This window comes from Pempheris klunzingeri, chromosome 19, assembly GCF_042242105.1.
Source record: "Pempheris klunzingeri isolate RE-2024b chromosome 19, fPemKlu1.hap1, whole genome shotgun sequence".
NCBI lineage: Eukaryota > Metazoa > Chordata > Actinopteri > Acropomatiformes > Pempheridae > Pempheris > Pempheris klunzingeri.
In genome coordinates, this window is record NC_092030.1 from 7719207 (window position 1) to 7744976 (window position 25770).

At 40.1% G+C, this 25770-nt stretch overlaps 1 protein-coding gene across 1 annotated transcript in view; it reads right to left on the minus strand.

Moving 5' to 3' along the window:
* LOC139218465 (transcription factor 4-like) overlaps positions 1–10816 on the minus strand; it is a 196184-nt gene extending 185368 nt beyond the window's left edge. Inside the window, exons 1-3 of the mRNA XM_070850028.1 lie at positions 10745–10816; positions 10341–10379; positions 6034–6106 (exon numbers count right to left, since the gene is read on the minus strand). Of these exons, the coding sequence (XP_070706129.1) occupies positions 6034–6106; positions 10341–10379; positions 10745–10816 (184 nt within the window). The remainder of the gene's footprint in view (positions 1–6033; positions 6107–10340; positions 10380–10744) is intronic.
* Between the last annotated feature and the right edge of the window lie 14954 nt (positions 10817–25770).

Below are 25770 nucleotides of genomic sequence, written 5' to 3' on the forward strand. Positions count from 1 at the left end.
ATCATTTCTAGTCCTCAATACGTCAAACTATGCAGAATAATAATGGATGGTGTGTTTGTTTACAAGATTTGTTGAAATTAAAAAGAGTTTTGTATTTCACCAAACTCACTTCTCTCTTTTATTTCTTTACCTTCTTTTCTTTTAATTTCTTTCACCTTTCCTTGCTTCCCTCTTCCCTTTCCCTCCTTCCTTCATCGGGTCCTTCTTAACTTAAATTTTCCTTCCTTCCTTCCTTTCACCTCTACTTCCTTTTTCCATTTCCTTTCTTTCTTCCTTCCTTTCTCCTTTTCTTTGTTTCTTTCTGCTGACACTTGAGGAAACATTTCCTCCATCTCTTGTTGCCAACTCTATGCTCCATGGCAACGGGGGATGATGCTTTGCCCTCCTGTCCCGAAAGCTTCCTTCCCATCCCCCTCTTTGGACCTCAGTACACACACGCACCATCATACATGTTCACACACTCATTTCAAATCTCTGCAAATCTTTCAGACACGCATTTCTACTTTCAACACTGATTCTCCCATGAACGTATACATTAACACTCTCTCTCTCTCTCTCTCTCTCTCTCTCTCTCACAAGCGCACACACACACAAACACACCTCAGTCCCTTTCCAACACCATTGACAGGGAGACAAGCAGCGGATCTGAGAGGTTAGAACAGTGTTAAAAAAGAGGAAAAACACTAAAACCAGCCAAGACCTGAAATAGACAAGTGGCGGTGGCAGCGTTTTGACAGGCAGAGTGAAGCCGCTCACTGAACGGCTTCATCCAGGAGGAGATTAGAAACACACACAGAGTTTGAAGTGTGCATTATCTTTCCAGGGATGATCCCAAAATAAACAACAACAACGGCAAAATCTCCCAATAATTAAAACGCCTAATCCACTTCCTGGTTGGTGATGACCGTGGGCTGAGCGTGTCAGCCGGGACTCGTGGGGATTGTGTGGCATTTATGTTTAGATGCTTTTGTGTTTTAAGGTGACTTTATCGCCAAAAATACAAGGACTTACATCGAATAAGGAGAGGGCTTCAAAACTGAAATTTATGCACAGCATTGTGTGAAGGTTGTCATTTCAAAATTCGCCCTCTACATGAGACAGGCTTGTCACTCCTTATCCTCACCACATCAGATAAACCAAATCCTAAAACCTGTTTTTATTCCTCTGCCCGTCTGTCTGACTGACGTGTTATTTTTACACACCACCACTGTGTTCCCTGCTCTCGTCTCCTTTATGTCCTAATTTTGCTGTTGATGCTGTCTTCTTTAAACCTGTTTGGCGCTATCTATCTTCAAAAGCATTTGGGGGCAAACTGTGTTCTTTGTACTTGAGAATTTCTGCATTGTGGCGGAAGACGTGTGTTAATATAGGAGATTAAATGTGAGGGTGTAATGTAAATCACTGTGCTGTAGAGTAGGGCTTAAACCTCTACTGTTTGATCACATCATTTGCTGATTCTAATCATAATTTTCCAACTTTAGACAGCATGTTATTAGGCAAGGTTTTGCATGTATGTAGATAAACTTTTACATTTGCCTTCTTTTATGCAATGGAAACGTCAGTTTTGTAGAAATTAATTTAAATTGAACAAAATACCTGAAATGAGTTAATATGAAAAGAATGTTTTTTTTACTTTTCTGATATCTAAACCTATGTCCTGACTGTTAACCTGTGTGGACCTGGTTCAGAGTATGCATGTCCCAGCATCTAGCCTCGCCCCTGCTTTTGGAAACCGCTGCTCTTGTGGTTGTGTAGGTCTATAGAGTTCTAATTAGCTGCATTCACAAACAGCGCCGGGCTCATCAAAATGCCGAGGCCTGCAGAAAGCCACAGCAGGGGTGAGCAGAGTGTGAGTTTGTGAGTGAATGTGTATGCGTTTGCGGGTGTGTGTGTGTGTGTGTGTGTGTGTGTATTGCATCTTGTACATGTGGGTGTTTAGACGTGTGTGCATGAGAAGCAGTGTGTGATTTGTGTACAGAGATGAGTTCATGTGTGTGTGACATCAGTGTGTGTTCCTATCAAAAGAAAAAAAAAAAAAAAACAACAATCCCAAAATGAAGATACACATCGAAGCAGAAGACCGAGGCCTAACAAGCGCTACAAATTTTACAAAAACTGAGCCTTTTTTCCCAAAATCTGAACATTTGTCCTCCTTCTTCGCATTTGTATGCACGGCACGGGAGCAAACAACACCACCGAAACCGCAGAGCACAAACAACAACAACCACACAACAAAGCAGTAAACAAAGAAGACGTCTCGACATCTCTCTGTTTTGCAGCCAACAAACAAAATGGCTTCCGAACACCGTTTAGAGGCAAATAACATGAGCGGGAGCAACAGAAATGACCTGGCTGTTTTCTGTGAAAAGCTTCCAGAAAGGATTTGAAAAAGAAAGCATCCCCCTGGTCTGCAGGACAGGGGTTGAGCCTGTCTCATGCAGACTGAAGATGTTATAGAGCATTACACAAATGGTTGAATGTGAAATACATGAGGGAAACGGCCTACGAGATGATCAATATATGATGACAGCAGAGGGGAAAACTACAGAACTGTAAATCCAACCACAGACTCAGCAGGGAAATCTGTCTTTTGTGATTAAAAAGACTTTAACACATCTATCATCTTCAGCTTCAACAGTTCTCCGTTTCATCACAGTTTTCTGCACAGTTTATCGATAATGGACTCGCTGTTGTATGTTTTTATCATGACCACAATATAAATGTCTATAATGAAGTCATTGAAAATATTGATTTGAACTTAACCTTCATCCTACTGACTGGGGGACCCACAGACCCCAAAGCTATACTTTTTGTCATACCACACAGGTGCTTAATTATATCATCCCAATTTTTCATGACTTTGGCAATCAGTTTGCTTTTAATGACTTCATATCACTGTTTTCTGTTTCTGTTTTAATTAGTGCTTTTTAAAAAATATCAAACACCACAGTCAATGCACCCTCTTCCACCTGTGCAGTTTTAATAGATGGAACTATTCACTGAGTCCATGTTTGCCATGGGTCCTAATTTAAAGTATCACACGCCTTCAGTGGGGGCTGGGGTACTCACATGTGCAGAAGTCACAGATTTACTATTATTAAGAGGATAGTTTATAGTTTTACACAATATGCAACTTGACTGTAACTTTCAAAAAAATAATAGTCATCTGTTGTTGTTTTTTTCAGATCACATCAGTTAAACAACGAATGCTTTGAGAAAAAATAAGTTCGAATTTTGCTATGATGGTTGTGTCTTACAATAGTTGATTCTTGGGGTCCCCAGGCCCCCCGTTGGTAGTCCTTGTACATTATAAAGGTTGGTAGGATGAGGGCTAATTTAGTAACCATCACTTTTTTTTTTATCTGTAAGGAAATCTGTTTGTTCGTCAATTGATTCAAGTTGATAAACTGACAAGAAATTTTCCACCAGCAGGTAAACTAGCTCGCTAAGCAACCAAAACTTCATTTTGTGTTAATAATACTTACAAAACGATAAAGAACGGCTCTCAGCAATCAAGAAAAGCGAGAACGAACATGAACAAGAGGCCACATCACATCATCACTCCTGGATCAATGATAACAGAAAATACCTCACAGCAATTTATAGTGCTCTGGTAGAGGGTTGTACAACTTTGGAAAGTCACAGTGGCAATTATTTGATCTTTAGACAAGGTGATCCTGAATTAAACAGCACAACTGCAGTGTTCACATTAAACATTAATGGTTGGGTCGGTTTAGGTTTTGCCAGTTCAGTGTACAAGCTTAACCCAGTTTGATTTCATGCAGGCCGACAGAGCCAGCAGTTGTTATTATGTGATGTTTTTGCCAACTCAAAAGTAACCTACATCAAGCAACCATTGCTAAATCCAACTATATATATATATATATATATATATCATTAGTAAAGGGAGCAACTTGTGTCTGAGTTCTGATCTTTGTTTTTAGCCTTGGAGGCCAGTACAACAGGGATAATGCCAGCCATATGTAGGCCTACACGGTGTTTAAAGTCCAGTCCAGTAGTGGTAAAAACAGAGGATTTCAACAGATAAAACCCAAACAAACAACTGTACAAGGTTGTAACGGGTAAAATCCTTCATTATTACCCATCCAGATTTTAGATGCTGTGTACACACGACAGATGCTTATGTTAGCCCTGCTGCTTTAGCCTCCGAGGCTAAAAACAAAGATAAGCTGGACGGACAAGATAACTAACTTTTACTTTCTTCATCGCCCTGCTGAATGCGGCCTGTGGGCCTAATTTATAGTCCCTGCTTAAGTTCAACATATATATTTTTTATTTTGATGTTGAAGAAGAAGAAAGGTTAAGCTGTCCTGAGTTTGGTGTCACCACAATTTCAGCGTGGGCTCTCATACGCTCGACTCGGGAGCAGCTGAGTCACATGCAGAAAATTCTTTCACGGGCCCAACCCCACACAGTATTCCCCAGGAACGAATGCCTGCAAGTGTTTGATTAGCCACCACAGCACCCTGCTGGATAATGTCACGTTGTGGTCAAGCACAAGCTGAGCCACGTTCAACTTTTCTGCTGGATGACCCTGCAGTTTTTTTTGCCAGAGACCTCTGCATTGGCACCCAGACTACATAACTACACTGGCCTCATTCAAATAAATGCATTTTGTCAGCCAGGGCTAAAAGTCAGTGACAACGAGGCCTAATTGACCAACTGACTCAAATAATCAATAACAAGCAGAGTCATTTCACAATCATGGACTCTTTCACCAATGAAACCACTCACTGGCTTCCAGACTGACCAAATAGATAAATGAATGAATGAAGAGTTGACTGACACACAAGTTCCTCACTAAAACAGTGACTGACTGACTGGATGAAAACATTAATGAATAAGAGAATAATTAATAAATGAATCTATTAACTTATCACTCCTTAACTACTTTATTCTCCTTACTAATGTACTAGTGAGTGTGTGTGACTTATTTACTGTCTGGCTGAATGAATGAAAACAGAAGAATGAATAAATCATGGATTGAATGACATTTTGAAACTGAATATCTGACTGACTGTGTGAACTCCTGACTGCAGAGTTAAACTCTACATTCAGACACTCGTATCCATAACATTTCAAAGTCAAAGCCACCATGTTCCACCAACAACACCACTGTGTAGAAAAAACGCAGCGTACTAATCTCCACAACGCAGACACACACACACACACACACACACATACAGAGGCAGGAAAGAATGAGAGCAGCAAGTCAGAAAAACAGGAAGTCTCCTTGAGGAATGAACTTAAGCAGCTGAAAAACAAACGTGTTGCTTCAAAATAAAGAAACATGAAAAATCACATCATCACCTAATGGCCGTGTTTTACACTACAACATTCATGTGCTATTTTACATGAAGTGAATCAAGAGCAAACACACACTAAATACACACGAACATGCATATTACAGGTAATTTGTACAAAATAAACACAACACATAGTCACATGCTGTAAAACTCAACCAACTTCGGTCAAAATTAAGTGCCTAATTTGTATGAATTCGCCACTGAAAATAGTCCCCACTATTTACCCTTGTTTTAAAGAAAAAAATAAAACCACATATTTCTCAGCCAGTTTTATAAATGAACATCTTTGATAGGAATCAATAAGCTTGGAGCTGAGTGCCACAGGCAGACACATAATCAAAGCCATCTAGTCAGACCAGGCCACCTCATAGTTGAGCACCATGTGACATTTTAAGAACTGTATAGAAAAAAAAACAGTTCAACAGCAACCCCATCCAGACCATTGAAAGGAAGTATAAGCAAGTTGTGTGTAGAAAAATCTTCTCAAAATAAAAAGTGATCCACAAAGCAAAACAGCTTGAAGCCCAAAAACTGCATCTGTACGTACAAAACATGGTTACCACCACAAGAAAATTCAAACAGCAAGCGAAGCAGCAGTGAGCAGGTGTAAGAGGAAGGAGAGGAGGAGGAGGCTGAGAGAGGACTGAAGGAAAAGAGAAGAAGAGGAAGAAGAAGAGAAGAGGGAGAAAGGAGAGGGCTGACGTACTTGAGCCGGAGAAATGTCCGCTCCCCAGGGAGGTCGGCCCGTTCTTTCCACTGCTAACAGGAGGGGAAAACATCTACAAGACAAACAGAGCGCACATTACCTCCGAGAGCACTGACACTGCAGACAGCAAGACACATCTCTACAGAAACATCACGAAAAGCTTCATTCCAAAACAGCAGGGCAACATTTGGCTGAAAAATGCTGATGCCAGAATCGGGAAATGTCGTAAATTTAATGATCATTCAATGTTTTTTATTATCAATGCATTTTTATGCTCCGATATTTGTTTTAGAAGGAAACTCTTTGTGGATATTTACCTAAAGCTCCATCATCACCAGGGCTGGGTATCACTCCAAAATGTTTCAATACTAACAGCAATCGGATACTTTAATTTAGGTACCGATATCTAAATGCTATTTTTTTTTTATATTTTACTAAGGAAATATAAATGTTTGTCATTTAACCAAAGTTCTCAAATGATAAACATTTTCTAAACACAAGCGCAACAACAAATTGGCATCTGAAATTGGCAATGTTTTGATTGAAATCACAAACTATCTGATTAAGAATAATTAAGCAAAATTATACATCTGACAAGGATTTAATGCCTGCAGAGGTGAGACAAAGTCTTTGTTTGCAAGTCACAAATCTCAAATCTTTGTTATCAAGTCCCCAATTATTACCAACAAGTCTCAAGTCCAAGCTGAGAGTAAAGTCTCATGAGAAGTCCCCAGGTCTGCAGGTCAAATCTCATATCGGGGTAAGCAAGTCCTGAGTCAAGTCGAAGGTCGAGACAAATATGTCCCACATCGAGTCCAACAAATCCCACGTCAAGACTAACAAGTCCAGAGTCATCAGTCACATCAAGACAGGCAAATCCTGAGTCCCACTGGAAGGTAGGTCAACAAGTCCAAGTGCTTTACTTTGTGTTTCCTACACTCATCACTGTGTGCTCTTCACCGAATGCAATTTTAAATTTTAAAAATCAGCATAGTGAATCTACTGAAACACTGGATGCATTTTCATATTTGTATTTTCATTTAAACTTTATCACGCTATCATATTTAACAGATCAATCTCACTGTTTGATTGATGGATTGAATCATTTCTGAGCTGAATGTATAGCATGTTGACTTGTGTCTGACCACAGCAGTCATTACATGTGATTGTGATAATCTGAAGTACCATCTGTTTCTCTGTATGCTGGTCTGTACTGACGAACACAGCAGCCTGATTGGCTGCTGTCACATTGATTCAAACACAAAGAGTTTTTAGGTTAGTTCCTTTTTTGGCTCGATGACAATATTAAGTCATTTAAGTCAAACAGTCACTGGTTATTGGTGTTAAGTCAAAGTCAAATAGATTTTTTTTTATTACTTTCAGTCTGAAGAAATCAGACTCATGACTTGGTTTGGACTCTGGTCTATGTCCTGACTCTGGTCCACCCCTCTTGATGCCAGCTTTCCGTGCAGATTCTACTGACACATTTCAGTCTGTACTCAAAATGCATCAAGGTCCGATACCCAGCCCTAGTGTTCACACAGACTCTCAGCTCAGAGATGAACACAGATATGAAGAGTTCCTTTTCCATAAGACACTGGGAATGTTTATGGGAAGCAGAAAGAAATCAAATGATTCAGCATCTGTGAAAAATAAACAGGATCGCTGAAATCACCTGCTCAACTTTTGCAAAATGTTGGACAGCTCATTTTGGAATGAAACACTTCATATCTACTTCATATCTGACTTAAACATATGAGATACTCATCAGAGCTGGTTACCATCTGCTCTACCCATCTAACAGGAAAATCAAGCCCACGTTAAGACGGAGACTAAAGCTGAATACTGATGCGTGTAGTCTCGCTGCATGAGCTACTGTAAAGCTTCACAAGAAAACAGTTCACGGTATCAAAGTGAGACATCTGACCCCGGTAGATAACCTCTCTGGATAAACATCAGGCCTCTGTGTCGCTCTGTTTGATGGTGAAATATCAGCGATGGTGAACACACTCTGAGCTTCACACTGTCAGATGCTGAAAGCTTTTCAGGATTTGAGGTTTTGAGGGATTTTTTTTCCTTCTCTTTTGAATTGACCACAATATAAGTAAATTAAACCCTGACTAAAACAATGGACACTTGATCTGTCATTGTTCTTTATGCAGCCTGTGGGGCCTGTAAGTGTGCACGTTGGATAATGAGGCTGCTTGTGCATTCGATCCCCCTCACGGCTGTGAGAAATTAGGAGGAAAACCGCGAGATAAAAGATCCTATTCGGATTATTAGCAGGTCTATCGATATCCCAGTCGAAGCACTTTGAGCTGCTGGTGTCAGCTTGTGGGCGTGCAGAGACAGATGATCGCATAAATTAATGCGACCGGCCTGCGTTTGTAATGAGAAGAGACACGTTCTTGCTGCTGCTGCTGCCTTCCTTTGTTTTTGTTCAAGAAATATAATATAAGACGGAATGATTGACATGTTTTGAAATCTGAAAAATATCAATAATAGTCCTGTGATATATACGTCAGGATCTCCAGAGCATGTTTGTCCTACTAAATAATGACTTTGTGATGCTTTTTTTTGTACTTTTGTCTACAATTATAATCCTATAATATGACTTAATGTTCCCACAGTGCCATTAATGAGGAGTTTATGGTGATTTGATTGGACTTAATGCTATTTTTGTCCACTACAATGTTACTATAGAGCCTTTCACAGTATTTCTGCTATACACAGGCGTACCATATTAAATATGCTGTTTGTGTAGAGGCTTGTTACGCCTCGATGGTTCTCAATCATGTATTCAGGAATCCTGTTGTACGTCTATCTTTCTAATAACTGACCACTTTAACAGTTTCTAAAATATTCTTTTTATATTCAGTTTCTAAAATATGAATTTAATTATCTTAACCCGAGCCTTCCTTAATAAATTGCACAATAACATTTTGTAATACTCCTATAATGCTGTTATAGGGACTTGAGAGAATGTGTGTGGCACTAAATGATGAGTTTGCAGTGATTTTATTGGATTTTTGCCTCCTATTACACATCTATATGGGCTTTAACAATGCATTTAACAGTGCGTTTACGCTATACACAAGCTTATATAGCCAATACAGCACATATAATATCTTTAACGTAATTATTATAATATTGCCATAAAGGCATATTATATGTCTGTGGTTATCAATTCTTTCAATGATCGTCCCTTGTTAAAAATCCTACAATAAAAGACTCCTATAGTATTCAGAGAAGATCATGTTTTTGGTGAGTCGATGCACACTGTGTGACCTAAATCTAATATTGAAAAGTCACTCTAGTGCAGAAACGGGGGATTGTTGTCTAGGTTATGCTGCTTTTAAATTTCTGATACCTTAATAATGTTTCTATAACCCTCCTACTGTATAGATAGTTGCAGTGTGCATACAGGCCTCAGCTGTGATCTCATGACATTTGTTTATTGCATTAACATTCCTGACTGATAGGGACATTTATGGGATTTTAATTCTTATTTTTGCATCTGATGCCGCATCACTAGCCCCATTCCTTTAAAATTGAGATCTCCTGACATTAAATGATAAAAGTGCCTGCTTTGATATCTATATAGATCATTCCAGTCACTTACATTGTGTGCATTGTATGCAGGCCTCGTCTGTGATCCAATTTGTTTATTGCATTAACATTCTTGTAGAAATATTTTGTTATTTCCTCTCCAATATTTGCATCTCATGCAGCATCACTACAGCCTCGTTCCTGCAGTGCTGATATTTTCTGATGTCTTTTAGTTCGCGCTGCTTCTCTACGTTTCATAACAGGATTAATGTAAGTCCGTTTTTTCTCTTCATTTTGGGGTGTTTCTCTCTTCTTCTTCTTTTTTTTTTTTTTTTTTTTCTCCTCCTCTTCCGACCAAAGTTGCTCCCAGAGGAGAAGAGGCGCTCAGAAAACATGGCCGAGAGCAGGGACACTGTTTCCTGTCCGTCAAGTTCACAACACAGACGGTCCTTATGAAAAACACAAACTTTTAAACGGACTCGTGAGTTTGGGGCTTTTAACAGCCTGCCGGAGCATTTCAACAGCGGAGAGAGAGAGTGTGAAACATTTCTCTCTTTTCGGCTGCTTGTCTGCCTGCAGGTTCATGATTCAACATCGAGCCTTTTGCATCTGAGATAGTCTGTCCAACCCGGTGCACAGTGCATGGAGCAGCCTGCAAACTCACACAAGACAAAAAGAAACATTTTCTAAATCCTATCAAGGGCAAAAAAATCAGTCTACACATGAAGGAAAAAAGGACTTAAAATGAGATATACTACCATGGATGTTGGGAACATTTTCAAATCGCTGTTTCGCATCTATAAGACAACAAAATTACTAATGCAGCATCACAATTCTCTGCACACACACACACGCACACACACACACACACACACACACACACACACAAACAAACAAAAATGAAATTACAAAGCTAACAATATGCACTGACTTTTCTGCAAGTTACTCTACGTAAAGACAACTTTTGAGCAGATAGTTGAAAGGCTGAGAGAAGAGCTAAAATATGCAGGTTAATTGCGGAGCAACTTCCAGGTTTAAAATGTAAACAGTCTCTGTATGAAGCCTACAGGACGCATATTCTTCTATTCTTCTACGGCTGCTGCTGTCATGATATTGCTCATTATATTCAGATTAAGAAGAAGAAGAAGAAGACATTTCTTACCGCGCTGAAATCCAGTAAGTCACTCAGTTCCTTGTCTGTTCCCAAAGCTGCCATCCGCTGTTGATGATGCATTTTAGCAAAATCGCACGGACCTAAAACATGGAAACAAATGGAGAGATAGATAGATAGATAGATGGATGGATAGAAGGGGACAGGTAGACAGATTGATAGATGGAGAGATAGAGGGAGGGAGAGGAGAGAAGAGAAGAGAGGAGGAAGACCTCGGCTTTTTGCGCACCGCTCTGCTCCCGGATCTCTTTTCCTCCACAGCGAAATAAATCCAGTAAAACAACCTCAAAGCCTCGATCACAAATCTAGTTTTCTCTCATCCTCGGAGCAGGGGCTCAGTCCCGGGTTCCTGGTTTGGCAGCAGGAAACAAATCGCAAGAAAAATCTGACAGGAAATAAAAGACGGGGGCGACAGGACGGGAGTCTTTTCGCGTGTTTTGGTGTGTTTCCCCTCCAGCCAAAGAAGTCCGACCTCTCCGCGTTAAGACGCAGTTTGTCCGCCGCGGCTGCCTGTCAGGCTCACACAAGATATAAATAAATAACACGCCGAGCCTCTCAGGGAGGAATAAGATCACCTCGGAAATGAACAGTGGTTGCTCTGTGTGTGTATGTGTGTGTGTATGTGTGTGTGTGCGTGTGTGTGTGTGTGTGTGTGTGTGTGTGCGTGTGTGTGTGTGTGTTGTGTCAGACGAAGAGTCCAGGCGGGGTGAGCGCTGCTCCTGAGCGGGCTGAGGGTCCCCTCCGCTCGGATGCGGGTGCTGAAGATCCCCGGGCACGCAGGACGGATCCCATGTGCGTCTGGCACAGCCTCGGTGTGATAAATGTGTTGGTGCGGCCACCTAGCTTACATTCTTGTCTAACACCACCGAGCACCGAGCTGCTGCTGCTGCTGCTGCTGCTGAGAGAGGAGAGAGCAGAAATCCTGCTGGAAAAATAAATAAATTGGGAAGAAAAATTGGTTTGTTGGTTTGATTGATTGGCTGATTGGAGCGGTGATTGGCTGGTGTGATTTGAGCTGGGTTAATTGGGGTAATTGGGGTTGGAAAAGGTGATTCCCCCCCACCCACTCTGGAGTCTAGGAAACTGTAGTGGTGCTTGGTCCATGAACAAAATCAAACTTTTAAAAATTATTCAACAATGTTACTAATTATATATGTATTGAATGTATTTACTTACTTGTGTTTGCTCCATTTTATCCGTAATTGCAGTTTTTTCATTTAGATTTTTATTTTTACAATGTTCATGTATTCATTTTATGTATCTTTCTTCATGTAGTTTATGTAGATCAGTCAGACTAAAGAGTGCAGTGCTTGACCTGCATGGTAACCTCCTATGGGTCACCACTTGAACCACAACAGCACCAAAACCCACCTCTCTGGAAATACTTTGCTGTACTTTGCTTTTTGTGTGTGTGTGTGTGTGTGTGTGTGTGTGTGTGTGTGTGTGTGTGTGTGTGCGCGCAGCCCACAGCCTGCAGGTATAAAATGACTGGCCTATTTCTGCAAATTACACCCTGCATGTGCGGGTTTCTCTCACAGAGAAAAAGCCAGCAAAAACACACAGGTGCAGGTATGACATAAAGGCTCATTTGTTGCCGTGTAAAGTGGTCCTGCCTGCTGGCCCTTCACAGCCTGTCACTCTCAAACAAACTAAAAGCCATGTAACAGCTTATACAGAAAGCAGTATAGAGAGCACTCGTAGTTGTTACGAAATACAGAAGTACAAGCATGTTTTAATTTAACCTGAGGTGAATTTAATCGACAGTTCTCATGTTAAAAATGTTGATGGGACAATTTTGTCAGAGATGAAGTGGACAGTAAACACACTACAACTCTCTTTATCAACTTTTTCAAGCAAGCCCACATCTGACAGACACCGCATACAGTATCGACTGCAAGGCTGATTACCAAGCAGGCAAAGCAAGAGCCCGGCCTTGGACCACAGATTCCCAGGCTCCCCAAAACCCTTTTTTGCACTTTGATTATTTGTAAATTCATCAGGGAAATTACACCATAAAGTACAAAATAAAAGTGAAAGCAGCTCCTGCATTGTTAGCTCACAGTGTGACCCGGTCTTGCAGAGAGGCCCTGCATTAAAATGTCCTCAATAAGGGCCAAATAACATATTTATGTCAGTCTGACCAGCCTAATGTTTTTGGGTCCTCAAGTCCGCACAAAAAAACCCACCACACCACATATCAATATCATCACCTGGACTCAGAACAGCTAACACGGAAGTTTGAAGGGAATGATGTGTTTTGGTTGTCTCTTCACTGTGGAGTTTGTTAATATGAGGTTAATAAATGTTTATACGATGTATCATCAGTCTACAGAACAGATAATCATATAACAGACTGAAACCATTGGCTGTTTGGAAGGAGGTAAATCTAAAATGTCAGCCGGTAAAGCAATAATGCAAACGTTAATGTAAGTATGCAACATGCAAAGTCGGTGAAAGAAAAAACTATGTGGTTAAGATGAAAGAAAGTACACTGTGGTGGTTAAACAAAACCAACATTAAGAATTTCGTTCTTAAGGGATAGTTCAGATTATATGAAGCGAGGTTGTATTAGGTATTATCCATAGTTAGTGTTTCACAGTAGATTTCAGTCAATACGCCCCAGTTTAAAGGAGCAGACGGGGGTTACACAGACAGTAAGCAATGTACTGCTGTGGACAGGATCAGCAGAAAAGTCATCTAAAAAAGGCCCACCTAAAAGAATTAGCTTACGTGTACACTATATTTAGAATATTTTCACCACTTTTCATTGCCGTCAGACATCCCTTCCCAGTGGAACTGAAACCATTCTCTCTTTCTCTTTGCTTGCTTCAGCCATTGACCTCCATTTTACCTCATGGTACCTGGTGTTTCAAATGGTTAGTCTGGATCCTAGTAACATGTTAGTTCATTGATCAAGGCAGTGGTAGCACAGCAAAACTCTGTCTACTGTCATGCCAAATTGTTGTTTTTATCAATGGATTCTGGTGGCTTTGAAACGAGCAAAGAGGCTTCCATCCTCTGTTGGAAAGGGATGTCTGACAGCAATGTAAAGCACTTTAAATATTCTAATTATAGCATACACCATAAACTGATATTGATTTTTTCAGGCCGTTAAAATACATTTTTCTGCTGTCCATGGCAGGACATTAGTATCTGGGACCCCTCCCTGCTTTTGCAAACTGGGGGTTTGCTGTCCGCAATCTACTGTAATGCACCAACTATGTACAAAAGCCTCATACAACCTGACTTCAAAAAAATCTGAACTATCCCTTTAAAATTATGTAAATATTCAAATTGTTGACAGTGGTGGTTGGAAATTAAGTGTGTCCTGACCACTGAGGGCAGAACACTCAGCATGATAAGCTTCTCTGTCAGGAATATCACAGAACAGGTGTGTTCTAGTGTACCTGTTTCCAGTGCAGGCAAACAAATGGTGGCCTGAGAGATTAGGGGATTCACCTCACATTGTTTTAATGAAAACACCAGCCAATCATGTTGTCATGCACCTACTTTTTTCTTCTGCATCACATCCTCTGCATGCATATATCATGGAGTTTGCCAGTAACACAGAAAACTACTGCACAGAGAGTCAAATGCAGAATGGATATAATCGAATGACTACTGCAGAAAAAATGCTGACTGGTATCAAAAATGGGTGTAATATAAAGAAAACATTAAAGCTGCACCAATCAATGATTTTACACAAACAATGAATGAAATCATTACACGTCATTTTAATGCTGTTGCTTATACTGGCAGACTCACTGAGAATTATCACCTGACACTGAATTTACTGCATGGTTTAGACTCAAGGCTCCCATTACTTCTCACTTCCGACACCTTGAAACTGGCAGGCAGGCAAAGTTAGTGACAAGGTAAAACATTCAGCTAAGAGCCAGATATTTCTTTGAGGAATCTGTGGTGACCAAATCAGAGCTAAAACAAGAGTGGACTTACATTCATCAGTTGATTAAAAACATGATTCCAGTGGATGATAACAACATGTCCGTATGCCAAAACAACAGAACAGATTTCTATTGACTCCCACAATGACATACATGAGCGTTTTCAGGTCCCTTTTCAGGAGTAATTGGACCAGCTACATGGAAGCAAATAAGTTAAGTTACGCAATGTACATGAGGTAAGTGTTGTAAGATAAGTTTGATACAGATGAAGTGACAGTGATGACATGATCACTTGAAACAGGTATAAATCAATCAAAGTAAGTCAACATTGACTTTTGGTTTCACACATGACACGAACGGTGACCTCCTGGGAGAAATTCCTGTGCTTGACCCATCCATCCCTGCCACCTGCCTACATGTGCTTTGTTGATTTGTATCCTATGTCACCTGACTTCCTGTGACTTCCTTTCTTTGCTTCTGTTATAATTCCCATGGCCACTGTAGGTTGCCTTAAACATAGTTCATTTTAACCCCTGTGAAGTAACGAGCACTTTAGACATTTTCGCCACAAGGATGGGCTGAATGATGATACTGAGTACTGATACGGAGAATGTGGAAAAACTGTTTGCCAGCAGCTATAGCTATTAAAACTTAAGATATCATGTCATTTCTTTCATCCTTCCATTAGTTCATAAAACTGTATGACTCTAACTTATCAAAAGCATTCAACAAAAAGTCAAGCTGAACTGTCAGCTTCTTGCAGCTTCTCTTTCATTATCAACATGTGAACTCAGGAAATAGTTACATAATATTCAAACAACATATCCTGGTTTAGTCTGTGTTTTAACCTTGAAACAGAGCAGGAACACACAGTTATGGTCTGAACACAGTATGTCTGCCACATGTGGGTCAAAAATCATCTGAGCTGCAAAAGTCATCTTTGATACAAAGAAGTTATTACATAATGAGCTGTGAAGGAGGGGGTACGCGGGACAAACCTCCTGGTGTGACCCAGTCAGTGGAACAATCGTATACAAGCATGTACAAAGCCTACAAAATCACAGGTATTGAGAGAACAGACTGACATAATGTAACGGAGCACAAAAGATGCACTGTAAAAGGAAATGAGTTATTGTGGTATGATCTGCTTATTCATCCCACTTATCAACACAGTCAGCTGTTGAAGCAGCGTTGGCTGTAATCAAGCTTTCATCCAAATTTGCTGCAAGTTATCAATCAATTCCCAGGGAATGTGAATTGGTGTAATGTTTTTATGAAAATAGTGGCATCATCAGGCCAAAATTTTTATTTGTCCAATATATGACATATATATATATGTGAATATATTCTGCACACTTAGATCTGCGCAGTAAATCACTTTAATAGTTAAGCTTTCGGTCTATCAGACCTTCATAGGTGAGACAACAGTGGACAGGCAGGTAGAAATAACCAATTCCATTCCAATCACTGGCAGCATTCAGGACACCTGTATGTACCCTGATAGTAGAGGCTCCATCTTTTGGGAATTGTAGTTTTTGAGTACTAAATGTGGCACTGTGGCATACAAATTGGTGGCATATTTGCAATAAATTGCAAAAAACGAGGTAGAGTATTAGCACAGGAGAAAACTTAAAAATGCAAAAACAGGAAGCATCTTTTAGTGGTGCAATTTCAAAAAATAGTAAATGGGCTCTGAGAGGGATTCTAAAGAAGCCAACACAGAACAGAGGGCTATGGGGGAAACATCAGGCAGAAGCCATCATGCTCCATGAGCTCCAAAATTCCACATGAAAAAATGGGAAAAAAAGACTAACAAGGAGAATCTTGGATTGCAGCATCACACACATTACTGCACAGATCTAAGTGTGCAGAATATATTCACATATACAAAAAACGTCATATATTGGACAAATAAAAGTTTTGGCCTGATGATGCCACTATTTTCATAAAAGCATTACACCAATTCACATTCCCTGGGAATTGATTGATAACTCCGCAAATTTGGATGAAAGCTTGATTACAGCCAACGCTGCTTCAACAGCTGACTGCGTTGATAAGTAGGATGAATAAGCAGATCATACCACAATAACTCATTTCCTTTTACAGTGCATCTTTTGTGCTCCGTTTTATTTAGACCCATAGGTTGAAGCGTGAGGAAACCTTTTACATCAGTTTGATATTTTTATGCTTCCAACAACTTAGCAAAGATTCAGCCAGGCAAAGCGGTGGTCATTCTGCATGATCTAATTTGTCCAATATAAGAATAAAGACAATCCTTGTTCTAATAAGCTAATGTTAGCATCCTCAGTGGCAACATGCTAAAGTACGATGATGGACATCTAGCTAACCATAATTTGTCCAATATAAGAATAAAGACAATCCTTGTTCTAATAAGCTAATGTTAGCATCCTCAGTGGCAACATGCTAAACTACGATGATGGACATCTAGCTAACCATCAGCATGTTGTGAGGTCAGACATGCAACAAAAGGTCTAAGGCTGGATTTGAACCTGCTTTTCAAAAGTAAAATCAATGCAATGTTAAGGAGCCACTAACTGAGGTTTATGTTGATGAAAAAACATAGCAAACCACCCTACCAGCCCCCTACCCCCACACTGTCAGCTATTTTTGAAGTCCCCAGCTCTTGAGCAACACTGAATATGTTTCTAAGAAAACTACAGACATGAATGAAGACTGAGAGACAGATGGGATGAAAAAAAATGACAAGAGTGAATGTAAAATGTGATGATTGTGGTGGTCAAGGAAATAGCAGGACTGAGTCACTGGAAGGAATTAATGGTATAAACGCAAACACATATGTATATGCACACAAAAGCACACACTCCTGCAGAGAAGCTGTGCAAGCAGGCGCACACTAAACCACACATGCATATTCATTTTTTTTCTGTCTCACTCACACACATAAACACACACACGCGCACGCACACACACACACACACACACACACACACACTCCGCCCCTCTGCAGTCTCTAACAGTGTGTTTTTGCCAAACACCTGTGTAATCGTACAGCTGTGGAGAATGCTGGGAAAGGACCGGGGGAACTGAACACCACACAGCTAATACCCTTTGATTCCACCCGGATCACTGAGTGTGTGTCTGTGTGTGTCTCTGTGTGTGTGTGTGTGTGTGTGTAAGTGTGTGTGAGTACATTAATGTGTGTAAGTGTGAGTGCTTTTGGAGACTGGAGAGAAAGAAAGAGAGGGAGGAAAATCAAGAGAGTGGATGTGCATTGGCTCAAGTTTATTTTGTGTGTTTTTGTGGTGTTTATGTGTGTGTGTGTGTGTGTGTGTGTGTGTGTGTGTGTGTTTGCGTATAATCTGTCCCCAGTATCAGCATTCTGGAACATTCCTCCATCCTCCTCCTCCAGCTGAACTCAATGAGCGCCCTCTTCCTAAAAACAGTCAAACTAGTGGAAGAAGCTGCTGTCACTGTTTCTTCTCTTTAGCTGATAACTTTTATTTGACAGCACAAAGTCTCTGCTATTTCATAGACACGCAGCTGCACTGTTAATATTTTCTGATTATCTTTTAATCATTTCAGCTCCTTGGGTTCTGCATGGGTTCTGTCCAGGTACTTCTTCCTACAGTCCACAGACATACAGCTCAGGTTAGTTGGTGACTCTATATTGCCCGTTGGTGTGAATGAGCATGAATGGTTGTGTGTCTGACTGGTACCCAGTCCAGGCACTCTCACCCAACGTCAGGTGGATTGGCTCCAACCCCCTGTGACCCATGAGGATACGCTGTATAGATAATGAAGGAGTAATACTACTGACACTGTTAATCTTGAGTTTATGTCTGCTGATTACTGACAGCAGAACATGAAACTCTGCAGCAAAACAAGAGGGAAAGTCAAGTCGTTACTCTCCTGATCAAAAAGAGCCATCTATTGGCATAGGCATATAGGTGGTCGCCTAGGGCGCCACCTGCTGGAGGGGGCACTGCTGCAAGCCCTCAAAAAAACAAAACAATTAAAACAATAAATACAATAAAATAAATAATAGTAATAATTTGCATCCCCAACTGGCGCCCTTTCCTCGTGCTCTGTCTTGATGCTGTCATCATGAAAAGGTCGCCCAAGCCCTCAGGTGCAGCTTTCAGAAAGCGGAGAAAAGAGGAGGCGGAAAAGAGGTCCCAGTGTAGAGGTATGTCGTCTTTTCTAACATTAAAAAATGCTATTATACTTCATTTGTACTAGCTAGAGGCTAGCTAAGTTGAAATAAAGCAAAGTTGCCTAATAATGCTACTCTAGATACTGCAGCTACTGTGCAACTATATAATTGTAGTGCAACCTCTTTTATTTTAGTAATTCATAATCACAACTAGATAATGTTATGTTGAACACATCCAGTAGTAGTCTGTCTGCTACAGCTACATGTTTTGCTTGTACTGTACATTCTAGTTTTATGTTGTCTTGTTTGCACATTCTGCTTCTATAAGGCCCATTGTTACCAAGTACAGAGTGTTCACTGACCATAGCACCATCTCCATTTATGTTGTTGAAAAAAATATTTGGGACTGACTTTGAGTTAAATGCAACTTTTGTATTCAGTTTTTATATTATATTGCACTGTTTTGTATTGTTAGCACCTTTTTATTATTCATATTGTGGGAGCTGTCAGGACTTTCTAAATATTTGCACAAAACCTGAACAGGAATTCTTTCATTTAATTATTTTTTATTGTTATTTTAGTTTGTGTTTGTTTGTGTTTTGGTGTGTTTGATTAACAATTAAACCTTTAAGGTCTGTCATACGGCTGTTGTCCAGTAATGTTTGGGGGGGGGGCCAAACCATGATCTCGCCTAGGGCACCAAAATGGCTAGAGCCGGCTCTGTGATCAAATACTAATGATCAAATCTCATGAGAAGCCAACACATAAACAAATGATTAATCAATCAATCATCGTTTGTTGAATCTGACTTGAAATGCTCGTATGAACAAGCCTGCCGTGTTTGACCTACTATATTTGGTTCTCTTTAGATGGTGTAAAGTCTGCAAGCCTATCTCTAGATAATTCTGGAAATACTGGAAAAATTGTGCATAAGGCAAACAAACTTTAGTAAGGTTTGATTAGAAATAAGACTAAAACACTTGATTAAGGTTGAGGAAAGATTGCGGTTCCGGCTAATAAAAAAGCAGACATTAACTGCAGATATGCGACGGGATGCAAACTCCACTCTTCTTTACGAGAGTACAAAATGTTATCTGCCACCACCTCAATGCCATTAGCAGTTGATGTAAATCATGAGGTGCAGAATTATTTTACAATTTAAAAATTATTTTCATCATTAAAAAAAAGTGAAACATAGCGACCAAACATTTCGCCCAGATAATTACAGCACAAGATGGCTCTTTTTCTTCCAGTTCCTCCTTGTTTGTCATAATTCATGGGTAATCTGCACACTCGGCTGAAAAGATTCTTGCAGCAATTCTTGATGGTCAAAGGTCTCAGTGGCAGCCATGTTTCTCCCACGGATTTTATGAGTCAGATTCATAGAGTTCACGGTGAAGTTTTAGTAACGATATTCAAATTTCCATCTTCCACATCTGACTGGAATATGGCTGAGCAACCCCACCTGCTCAGTCAGGTAAAAGTGACGATTATAAAAGGTTAAAGAGAGTAACTGAGGCTCTTTTCAATCAAATCTCACTGCAGAATTCCTGGTTGGTGTGAGTCTGCGTCTGAGGGTGGATGTTTCTAGAAGGCGGTGTGTGTGTGTGTGTGTGTGTGTGTGTTTTGGGGATAAGGAGGCGGGTGCCAAGCAGATGGTTTACACAGGTGTCTCTAGCATGTATGTACTGTGGTGTGTACATGAGTGTGGTGTGTGTGTGTGTGAGGGTGAGAGAAAAAAAGTGAAAGGGAGGGCTTGACGGAGGCAGCTGGGGTCAAGTTCAGGCCACTTCCTTGTGTTTATCAAGTAAAGATTGTTCTCTCATTAAGTAGTTATATCCACTGGTGTTTAGGTGCATGCTGATATTATTCATAAAACTTCTTCCGTTAGAAGGATGATTAAATGTCTGTAAATCACCAAACAACAGTTCTTAACCTTGGCTGAGGTGGAAAAGTTGCTGTATGGGTAAAAGAATCCATTTTTTCCATAAACCGTGTAAAACATGGACATAGTCTCCACAACGTCACCCATAGGTTTCTGAAAGGCCAAAGTGAAGGTTGCCTGAAGCTACCAAGCAAGCTATGGCTAAGAAGCTGGGCTATATGCTACTCTCCCTGCTGTGCAGCACTCTTTTACTTATTTGTGACATTAGTCTGTTAACCCTTTAACGCCAAGTGGATCATATTTGATACACACCTCTACATCAACAGTGTGATATTTTTTTGTGTTTTTAGTATTTTATCTGTGTTTTATATGTTGTGTTTGTTTAACATAAACAAACTGTGAGCAATAAATTGCACAAAAATGCTGGATGTAGCAAAAATGACACAAATGAAAACTTTTAAAACTTTTTAAAAAACTTTTCTATTTTTTGTAATTTGTGGGTTCAATAAACACTCAAAATATTAGATTTTTCTGGCAGTTATTTCATGGTTTGGGCTTTAAAGGGTTAAGTGGTCTGTGACAATACATTTTGGTAAATATTGGTAAAAAAAAAATCAATCTTAACTGATTGATTGGTGTTTTATTCTTTATCGTTATTCTCTGACACAAATGAAAGGGACAGACTGTACAGCAGCTGTCGTCGAGACAACCCTAGTGCTAGCAGGCTTACTAACAAACTATCTAGATAACCTGTGACATCTAATGTAATGCTGCTAGAGAGAAGCTGGTCTACGTCTCTGTTGAAGAGCTTTGTCTGAAACAGCGGAGCAGTCAACACAAGCCGTCATAACACTGGTGCCAAGGTTGAGTTCACTGTGGTGAAAAGGCTTTAAACACGTCAGTTATATAAAAATTCTCACCCTGTACAGTTGTCACGAATGGGGGAAATTAGGTGTAGAGACCAAAACAGTTCTTTGGTCCAGGATATAAGAAGGTTTATTCCTTCTGTAAAGTAAAGCCATTTTATTTTGGGGTCTATGAGGTTTCACTTTCGGAGACAGATAGCAAAATAGAATATTATTTAAAACTGTCAAAATGTCTTGCGTGAAAAAGGTTGATTGTTTGATCAGCTTTTTTTTCAAGATTGTCCAAACATATCATCATCATCATCATCATCATCATCTTCTTCTTCTTTTTCATTCTCACCAGCCAGCTACCCAGTCATCATTATAACCATCATCATCATCAGTCTCATCTATAGTTAACCTCACCATCTTTATCCGTCACCAACTTCACCATCATCAGTGTGATCGTTGTTAACTACCCCATCTTCCATCCATCATCGTGTCATCATCGTCATCTTCTTCTTCCCCACCAGCTTCATCAGTGGCTGTGGCTCAATGGTAGAATGGTTCGTCAACTAATCGGAAGATTGGAGGTGCACATGTCGAAGAATCCTTGAATAAGATACTGGATGGTACTGGTTGGGCTCCGTGGTTGGTCTCCACCTGATGAGAAGGTTGCATCCATGTATCAATGGTTGAAAATCATCATCTTCACGAGCTTCATCACCAAGTGCATCATTATCATCAGCTTCATCGTCATCATGCTAACATGACAATGTAAACCTCTTTATCAATATTATAATCATCATCAGTATTGTCACACTGCTAATTGATGACATCATCTTCTTCTTCATTGTCGTTACCACTGTCATCACACCACCACCATCATCATCATCATGGTCACTGGTATCATCATTGCCCACACCTTCTCATTATCACTCATAATTAAAGTGATCATTGTCATTATCTAAGCATCACTATAATTGATAATAATCATCATTATAGTCTTCTTCATCATGGTTTTCATTTTCACTACAATGCTCACACCCACATCATCATCACCACCTTTATTAACATCTACTTTATCATCCTCACCTTCATCACTCTAACTGTAATATTCATAATCAATACAATCAGTCTCCACGACGTAATAGTTTTTTTTTCATCATAATCCTTGACTTTGCTCACCGTCACCATCAACACTGTTGTAGATATTGCATTAACGGTTATCATTGATCGTATGCTTTTTTTCATTGATTACTTTAAGTGAAAAAGATTCTGGTTTTATCCGTCTTATCATCTTCTGAACGTTTCCCTCCCTACCTCTCCCATCCTTTTCTCTGCTGAATGTACTACAATAAAGCAGAGATGCCCAAAAAATCCTAAAATGATCTTTAACAAAAATAACAGTTGATTATTTTTAACTTCTTTTGATTTATTAACCTCAAATGTAGGTTGCCGTGTTCGACTCCAGCTTCTGCTGACTGGACATGGACGACTCACAGCAACCATGTGGGAGCACATTTGAATATAACTATTGTGCTTAAGTGCAATGTTGAGGGGAGTGTCTATGTGTACGTGTGTGTGTGTGTGTGTGTGTGTGTGTGTATGTGTGGTTGTGTGTGTGTGAGTTGAGAGGTTTAAAAGGAAAGCAGAGGTGCTGAATCAGCAAACAGAAAGGAGAGAGAGGGGAAAGTTGAGAGATATTCTCAGGGAGAGGGGAGAGAGCGAGGGAAAGAATGACCTACAGCATGAGGGAGAGAGAGAGAGAGAGAGAGCAAGCGAGAGCGACAACAGGAAAAGTAAAAATAGAGGAAAAAGAAGAGAGAGACGGAGGATGGGGAGCGGCCCAAACCAGGGATTTGTTGGTTTCTACCAAACTCAAGCACACACACACACACACACACACACACACATACAGGGTCGTGTTTTCATCACTTCAGAGGACATTACACTGACTTACATTAATTTCCTGGAGACTTACACTAACCCAGACCATAACCACTACTTACCAAAACTAACCCTTACTCTAACCTGAAGCAAAGTCGTCACCCTAAAATAAATGATTTATGTTATGGGGACTTGCATTTTGTCCCCAAAAGGAAGGCTAGTCCCCACAATATGACTGTGGAAACTGATTAATGTCCCCACAACATGAGTAATACATGGTACACACACACACACACACACACACACACACACACACTCACCACAAAGAGCAGACTTCAGCGGCACCCATACCCGGGTTGCATGTGGTGGTAAAATGAAGCAGCCTCTCTTCATCTCTCTGTGTATGTGTGTGTGTGTGTGTGTGTGTGTGTGTGTGTGTGTGCGTGTGTGAGTATGTTTGTAGAGCTGTGGTGTGTAGAGCTGCGGTGGGCTCAGATGCAGTATAAAAAGAATAGAACCACTTCAGTTGCAAAGCTTGGGCATGACTGCTTCAGTTGATACAAGGAGTGTGTTCATTAGAGCCACAATAGAGACACGCACACGCACACACACACACACACTATATTTCATTATCTTTGTGGGGACTTCCCATAGACACAATGTATGTTGCAAATAAAAAACACTAACCTGTCCCTGACCCGTATCACAATTTTGAGCTTTAAGGCCTGGTCACACCGTCCAGACACTTCTGGTTTTGCCTAAATGTGAATAAATACTTCATTTCATCACCCACAAAGCTGATGAGCTCGAACTGTTCTGGCCAATGACAGAGCAGTCGAGTCAACAGATGCTGCTAATTGCTGCCAAAGAGTTATGCTAATCTTTACAATACCATATACTGTACATTAGGGATGGCAAGATTCACCAATTTGCATCGGTGCATGCGGATAAAAGTTCAAAGTGTGTTTTGCCCTGATGTGATGAGAATGTGCGCATCGGATACAATTTGGGATGAACTTTCAATGCACTGCATTTTTTAGAAATGAGACCAATAATTTGTGACCAGTGATATCATATTTAGACTGATTCCTTCCTCCTCTCTAAACTGTTTCTTATGCTTGCTCTCTCATTTCCACTGCTTTCAGAGGCTGGCTACTTCGGAGGCTGAGGCGCATCCAGGAGAGTCACATTAGAGACTGACACGGAGGAGGAAGAGCAGCACATAGCACCACCAAGTTTCTACAAATCAAAGATTGGCAGATATGGATAAGACGCATGCAATTTGGAAAATATGCGGTGCTGCTATAAAGCACACAGGCAGCACAACTAACTTAAGTACTCACCTGAAATGAACATATGGAAGTAGGACACATGAATTAGATTTAGTGTGTAAGTTGTTATGATAGTGAAACTGGTGTTCACAGCAGCCTGTGACTACTAGTAATAGTTTACAACAGCTGTGATCCTTCTGAATAAAGATCTTGTTGACTGCAATGACCAAAGTCTTCTTACAGCTGCAAACATGACAACTTTCGGGTGCTTGGGGATGTAAAATCTGAATGGAAATCAGTCTTTGATTTCACCTTTAAAAGAATTGTAATGATATTTTAATCCAAAAGGAGTTAAAGTGATGAATTAATCAAAAGAAACTAATTTTATTTGGACTGCTGAAAAACATGTAGAAACAGCACTTAGCCTTAGTCAGCTGTAGTCAGGTGCTTTTCATTTGTTACTCATGTGAAAAACATCACATGGTAATAAATGATACGTATTGTTAATCCACTTTAGTTTGGGTTTAGTTTACACCTTCCACTGTTGGACCACCACAGGAAATCTTTTCTTTTAGTTCATCTTCCTTAATAAACGGACTCAGTTTTTTGGCAGCTGTGAGCTTGAGCACCTTCTGTGTGTTGGTATTTACACAAAAGGTCAGTTATTGTTGGAAAGCTTAGCTTTCAAAATCCAATCAGTATATGTGTGGGAGTGTGTGTGTGTGTGTGTGTGTGTATCTATACTGTATATGTGTGTTCTCATTGAGCAGATTGCAGTATAATCTCCTGTTGATCCTTTTTTGTGACCGTTAGTTCCCACACTGAAATAATTCGCATTAATTACATTTAGATTTTTCATAATTATCAATGTCACTCAGTTCCATCCTGTTAAATATTTACACTCAGTGTAATTCTGTGAGTTAAGACGTGTAGTGGATGTAGCCCTGCAGTGCTGCAACAAACAGTAATCTCTTGAATGTTGAACGTTATACGATGTCAGGTTGTATTATGACGCGGCAACAGTGCAGATCCACATGTTCACCCTTCCCTTGCACTTGTTTCCTTCCTTTCCATTCTTGTCTAAGT